Raw genomic sequence first — 6,925 nt, 5'->3', positions numbered from 1 at the left:
GGAGGGAGCCTGGCTCCAGATGTGCAACCACTGGAGAAGGGTGATAAAGCAGAGCCAGGGCTGGAGGAGCGAATGGGTGCTGCCATGGGTCCTTCCCTGGCAGAGACTCCTGCAAGGAGCCCAGACCTGTGTGGGCTATTCCCAGTTAAGGCTCAGGCACTGGAACTGGTGGAGGCAGAGAACTCCCAGGGAGACACACAGCTGCTTGGGGGTACCAGCCCAGAAACCCCCCAGGGAAAGGGGGATGGTGCAGCCGTACAGCTCAGGGAGGAGGCTGAGGATGAGCACGAGCTGCCAGATGAGCCTGTGCTTGATGCGCAGGGAGCAGGAGCTGGGCAGGGAGAGGGGGCTGGTGCGGGCGTGCAGCCAGGGGAGGAGGCTGGGATCCTGGATATGGTGATGGACCAGAGCACTGATGGACATGTGAAGCCACTTGGAGAACTGGATGAGCTCAAACTGACCCCAGGAGGGAGCATGGAGGCAGATCTGCAGCTCTCGAGTGAGGCCAGATGCCCAGGGACAGAGCAGGGAGGGAGTGTGTCTCCAGATGTGCAACCCCTGGATCAGGTTGATAAACCAGCGTTAGGGGAAATGGAGGCAGAGGATGCCCAGGCAGACATGCAGCTCCTTGGGGGTGCCAGCCCAGAAACCCCCCAGGGAGGGGGGGACTGTGCAGCCGTACAGCTCAAGGAGGAGGCTGAGGATGGGGAAGGGCCAGAGGAGCACGAGCTGACAGATGAGCCTGTGCTTGATGCGCAGGGAGCAGGAGCTGGGCAGGGAGAGGGGGCTGGTGCGGACGTGCAGACAGGGGAGGAGGCTGGGATCCTGGATGTGCTGGAGGAGCAGAGCAGGGATGCACATGTGCAGCTCCTTGCAGAGGTGAAGGAACTCAAATCAGCTCCAAGAGGGAGAATGGGGATAGATCTGCAGCCCTTGAAAGAGGCTGGCTCCCTGGGGACAGAGCAGGGAGGGAGCATGGCTCCAGATGTTCAACCCCTGGATCAGGCTGATAAACCAGCGTTAGGGGAAATGGAGGCAGAGGATGCCCAGGCAGATGTGCAGCTGCTTGGGGGTACCAGCCCAGAAACCCCCCAGGGAAAGGGGGATGGTGCAGCCGTACAGCTCGAGGAGGAGGCTGAGGATGGGGCACAAGGACAGGGTGAGCAGGAGCTGCCAGAGGAGCCTGTGCTTGATGCCCAGGGAGCAGGAGCTGGGCAGGGAGAGGGGGCTGGTGCGGGCGTGCAGCCAGGGGAGGAGGCTGGGATCCTGGATGTGGCGGAGGCCCAAAGCACTGATGCAAGTGTGCAGGCAGAGGAGCTCAAACCACCCTCGGGAGGGAGCACAGAGGCGGATGGGACCCCCCTGGGTGCAGCTGGGATGTGGGTAGGGGAGCAGAGCTGGGCTCCTGGTTCGGAGGCAGGTCTGGGTGCAGTTCACACGGCAGACATGTGGGAGGAGGCTGCGGGTGTCCGTGTGTCCCCTCCACCCGAGGCCGCATTGTGTCCTGAGCATGCTGCTGCTGCCAAGGGTCCTGGGCTGGAAGCAAAGCTGGGAGCGCTCCCTGGTCCTGATGGGCAAATCCCTGAGGATACCCAGACCCTGGAATTAGCACAGGGAGAGAGGGATGCTGCAGAGGGGAAGCCTCTGGATGGAGCTCAAGGGCTGGAAGTGATGCAGGGGGAGAGGCTGGAGGCAGGGGCGAGAAGTTTAGTCAAAATTCAGGGTGTAGGGATAAGGCAAGATCATGATGCTGGTGCATCTGCGCTGCCCACCCCGGTCTCCGAGGTGCCGTTCCAAATCAGCACGCTAGAGCTGGAAACGCTGATGCAGGAGGATGTTCTCGTTCCAGATGTGCGTCAGCTGGGCGCCTCGGGACAGGCAGCCCAAAGCCAGCTCCAGGAGCAGGTCTCAGCACAGGGAGATGAGGGGAGGCTCCACTCTGCTTCCCGGCAGCTGGAGGAGAAGCTGCTGCACATGGTGGAAACGGAGCAGGTAGCTGCTGGATCTGCCAAGCCTCCCAAACAAGAGATGCCACCAACGTCAACCCTTCGCATGGGGGTCCAGCAGGAGGAAGATGCTGGGAACGATCAGTCGGGGATGGACGTTGGAGACAGCTCGCTGGGGGATGCAGCCAACAGCAAGATGCAGCCTCAAAGGCAGCTCTTGGGAGAACAGAGGGAAGATCTTGACGTTGGTCGGTGGGAGAAGAAGCAAGCGGCTGGGCGGAAAGCAAGCCAGCAAGGAGAGCTCAGACATGGGGAGCCAGGGGCTGTGACTGCAGGTGGGGCAGGAGCTGCCCCACGGGGTTCTCCTGTGACTGCAGGTGGGGCAGGAGCTACCCCACGGGGTTCTCCTGAAGCCTCCCCGGACCCAGACCACCTCTACAATGTGCTGTTCGTCGGGGACTCCCACGTGGGCAAAACATCGTTCCTGTACCGGCTGCACGCCGACACCTTCAACCCACACCTCACCGCCACAGTGGGTAGGTGTCCCCCAGCTCCCGCCCGGGTGACCGTCACGATTCCCTCTCCTCCACCACACAAGCTCCTGGTGATCGTTACGTCCATGGCACAGCTCACACCAAGCGTGCTATGTCACCTGTCCCCAAGGGCCAGATAGGAGCCCCAGTGTCACACGCTTGGATGCTCATGTGCAGGCAGCGCCGGTCCTCCTCATCCTCACTACGGCACCAATACCAACGGCCCTGGTGCTTTTCTCTGTGCTTTGCCTCTCAGCTCTATTCTCCTTCTCTTTCACCAACCTGGTTTTGTTCATTATGAAATCAGAGACCGTCCCAACGTCCAGCCATCAAAGATCGAAAAGCTGGAGGTTGACTTGGGACCAGCCCGCTGATCCCACCTGCACCCTCTGCCCTCTCCATCCACCCTCTATCGCAGGGACGGACCCTACGGTCCCAAAATATCCCTTCTTGTGTCTCCTAGGGCTGGATTATCAGATCAAAAACCTCGTCGTGGACAACAAGCGGTTTGCTCTCCGCCTGTGGGACTCGGCGGGGCAGGAAAGGTAAGGTGCTGTGCTAGCGGCTTGGGGAGAGCAACCTTTTTCCAGCAGTTTAGTGGAGATGAGTGTTCTCGGCTTTGCTGAGCCAAGGAGGGGCTGTTTAACGAGGGGCTCTGTACAGGGTGTGATCTGATAAAGAGTAATAAAGGAAGTCATTAAGATAAAAACCAGTACTCAGGCTGTTTGTACAGCTCTGCCATCAGGATAGGAGCAAAATTAGAGTTTTGCCTTTTTTTTTTACAAACATGCGTTTCCAGCTTTCCCACTGGGATTTCAGACCGGTCCTAGGCGAAGCCTGGATCAGTGACGGTTTAAAATGCACGCAGGTACCGCAGCATCACCAAGCAGTTCTTCCGGAAGGCGGACGGCGTCGTGCTGATGTACGATATCACGTCGGAGTATTCCTTCTCGGACGTGCGGTACTGGCTGAGCTGCATCCAGGTGGGTGAAGCAGGAAAACCTCATTCTGTCCCCGAGGTCTGGGAGCTGGCGGTGACCCTGAGATCAGCATTTCCCCATCTGACCCCTGCCACCAGTTAGGGATGGACATTCTGGGAGCTGGCGGTGACCCCGAGATCAGCATTTCCCCGTCTGACCCCTGCCACCGGTTAGGGATGGACAGCTGGGGGTGAGCAAGGACTTCTGGTTGGAAAATACCTTTTCCTGGAGCATTTAATTTCAATTACTGCCAATTTTCACATTTTTGTAGTGTTTCCTGGGGTAATACTTTGATAGCATCGTTATGATAATTATCAACTTTTTAAAAATGAAGAAGCACTGCAGAGGAATGGAAAAATGTTAAAAGTGACTTTGAGAACACTCTTAACTCAAGAACAGCCCACTTTGAGTCTTGGGAAGTGGGAGGTAATTTGTGTCTTATTAAAAACTTATTGTCAGAGGTTTCGAATCAAGTACAACATCAGTGTTTATAAACGCTAGAACAAAACGAGATATCACCTTGCTTGGTGTAAATCCCAGCGAGAGCATCTTCTGGAGTTGAACACAAAGTGAATTCACTACACGGGTAATGTGTCCAGTTCTCTGTCCTGTTAATAGACCCGCACAGATGATTGAAGGGGAAAAAAATTTAAAAAACCCAACAAACCAACCAAAAAAAATCCAAAACCAAACCATTTCTTAAATTCTGCTAAACTCATTTAAAAATTGAGTTTTCTTATCAACCCAAATCCATGGGCGTCCTTCACGGTGCTCCAGGAGGTGTGCAGACACCGCAGCCAGCTGTGATTAGGGGAGATCCAGATGTGCTCCTGACCCTCCCCTCTTTCACTGCCCAGGAAGGAGCAGAGGATGGAGTTGCTATTCTGCTTCTTGGGAACAAAACCGACTGTGCTGCAGCGAGACAGGTCCCTACCGCCGAGGGGGAGCGCTTGGCCAAGGTAGGTGGGGTGGACAGCCAAGGGTGGACGCCACCAGCCCGAGGACCTGGAGAAAGCCCTTAACTGACCTTTTGTGCATCAGTGGGTGGAAAAATGACCTCTGAGCCCGTCTTTCCCCATTCCCTGCCTTAGTCTCCTGATACCATTTTAGTTTTGACCCAGCACCACCCCAGTAAAACAATTCACAGAACTGGATCTGGGAATTAAAACATCTCCAGCTCTGCTTATCTCTGCTGTGAAGTGTCACGGACCTTCCCAACCTCATGGAAATAACAAAACCATCGAGCCCTCTCCTGTTTTAAAGACACCGTTAGAGTGCCGTTAATCTCCTCAAATGTAGATGGCTAAAAAAAATTGAGCAGAATTTCACCTTGACCAACTTCATTTCAAAGTTTACGGGATTTTGGGACAGTTTTACAAATGGAGAGAGCAGGACAAGGGCTTAGATTATTTTTTTATTTTTTTTTTTTACAAACCATCACTGGAAGGCACGAAAGACCCGGGAACATCTTGTTAGGTCTCCGTATTTGCTCCACTAAGCAGAGTGCATCGCATCTCACTCTGTCTGCAGTGTCAGCCTTTCCCTCTGTATTAAAAGTCCAGCATCACAGCTACCAGAAAAGCTGGATTTCACCCCATATTCCAGGAAATCAGTTACTGAGTTATTTATTTCCTCGAGTCCCTCCTGCTTTCCCTTGACCATGCCTGTCCCTTGGTTATTTACTCCCCTGTTAAGCTATCCCAATGCAAGAACCCGACATCTCTATTCGGGCTCTGTGTTTTCCAGGAGCATCAGCTCATGTTTTACGAATGCAGCGCTGCCTCGGGTCACAACGTCTGCGAGTCCATGGTCAGCTTCATCAGGTGAGGCACCTGCTTGGATTTTGCCAGTTCAATAGGCTCCCTCCTTGCTTTTTTTTTTTTTTTAAACTCCAAATGCTGGTGTGTTACTGTCACCGTGTGCCCAAATGGCTGGGAAAACTCCCGGCGGCACGTGCACGGCCGGGATGTGCTGGAGAGAAGTGCTGGAAGATGTCACCTGAATATCCAGCATTGCAAGGAAATTCCTAACTTCTTTCAGCCATAAAATAGCCCAACAACACAAAATAGGGGGGGAACCCCCCGCTAATTTGCTGCTTTTTCTCCCAGGCTGCTCAAAGTTCGTGAAGATGAATTGAAAAAGAAGGCAGAGGAGGTACCAGAGGCACCCCAGAAGAAAAAGGGCTGCTGCTGGTGATGGACAGACCCCCCCGTTGTGATGGGTGACAGCCAGAAAAACAGAAAAATCACCCCCAGACACCATCGGTGCTCCCCAAGGGGCTGCATGCCCTGACCCCCCCGCGGATGCTGAGAGCAAAAGCCGCTGCGGAGGAGCCGGCTGTCACCCCGTCCCCTCCCTGCTCGTCTCCTGCTGTGGTCCCAGAGCACACGGACAAAATCCTCGTTGGGAAACTTTCATTTGGAGATAAAAAACCAGCCAAAGGAAAGAGGCAGAAAAGGAACCCAGCTGGATCCAAGATGCTGGAAGGGTACTGGGAGCAGCAGGGAGGAAAACTGAGTCTTGGGATAAAATAAATGAATAGCAGGAGTCACCCGAAGGCTGGAGGATAAAACAAGGGGGTTTAGGGCCATGGGTGCTGCTCTGCAGCTGGGACTTTTGCTCTGGCTTTATAATCTGAAGGGATTTGATCTGGACCGACGAAGCACGCGGGATGTCCCAAATGCAGCTTTTAATCTCTCCAACCAGCCAAGGTGAAGCTGGCTTTGCCCTTTCCCAGTTTATCGTGGCACTGAGCGGTAATGGCTACTAAAAACTGCTCAAAATAAATTCGAAAGCCCCAGGAGCATGGCCAGGATAACAGAAAAGAGCACAGGGGTGGTGGGATATATGATGAAAAAAATACTTGCAAGAGCCCTTCCATTGCTCCCAGAGCAGATTTTTGCACTATTGCAGCAAATCTCAGGATGGGAAGGAAAAAGCAAGCTGCTGCACCCTGCCCTTCTGCAGCTGAGACCGTTTCTTGATGAAGTTCTGCGTCAGTTTTAAAAGCCAGTGTGAAAAATCTAAAAAAAGTACACGTCACGGGTTCAATGTTTCTTTTCCTTTTTATAGCTTGATGCAGAGAACCGTATTTTTGCAGAGAAAGACATACAGACTGAATAAATAAGAATGCGAGTGTTATATTTTAATATTTTTATATATTAGAGGTGAAATGTGGCATCCCTGGCAGTTCAACAGATGTATTTAAAGACTGTGCTTCCATGCAGGTTTTGGGGAAATAATTCTGCTCAGATTTTTTTTTTTTTTCAGTTATTATTTATATGTCTATTAAGGCAAAGCATAATAGTAGCCAGTTTCTGCTTTACAAAAATATAGTGACAACAAGAGTTGGTTTTCTAATAACAGTAGATATTAAAAAGAAAAGTTTGTCATTCTGCGTGTTTCTGACTCTGTTATAACTCAGCTTTCCTGGGTCCACAGAGGCTCCTGGCTGCGTGACCCCGTG

The 6,925-nt window shown here is 53.0% G+C and overlaps 1 protein-coding gene across 1 annotated transcript in view; it reads left to right on the top strand.

The window, feature by feature from the left end:
• The window catches only part of RAB44 (RAB44, member RAS oncogene family), a gene marked incomplete at its 3' end in the record, with an annotated part of 10,704 nt that extends 5,091 nt beyond the window's left edge, over nucleotides 1-5,613 (top strand). Inside the window, exons 9-14 of the mRNA XM_010074031.1 lie at nucleotides 322-2,482; nucleotides 2,943-3,024; nucleotides 3,348-3,462; nucleotides 4,317-4,418; nucleotides 5,206-5,282; nucleotides 5,568-5,613. Of these exons, the coding sequence (XP_010072333.1) occupies nucleotides 322-2,482; nucleotides 2,943-3,024; nucleotides 3,348-3,462; nucleotides 4,317-4,418; nucleotides 5,206-5,282; nucleotides 5,568-5,613 (2,583 nt within the window). The remainder of the gene's footprint in view (nucleotides 1-321; nucleotides 2,483-2,942; nucleotides 3,025-3,347; nucleotides 3,463-4,316; nucleotides 4,419-5,205; nucleotides 5,283-5,567) is intronic.
• Between the last annotated feature and the right edge of the window lie 1,312 nt (nucleotides 5,614-6,925).

This window comes from Pterocles gutturalis, unplaced genomic scaffold (genome assembly GCF_000699245.1).
Source record: "Pterocles gutturalis isolate BGI_N339 unplaced genomic scaffold, ASM69924v1 scaffold3737, whole genome shotgun sequence".
Lineage (NCBI taxonomy): Eukaryota > Metazoa > Chordata > Aves > Pterocliformes > Pteroclidae > Pterocles > Pterocles gutturalis.
Note: the sequence above shows the minus strand (reverse complement) of the source record. Positions and strands in the feature narration are given on the sequence as shown.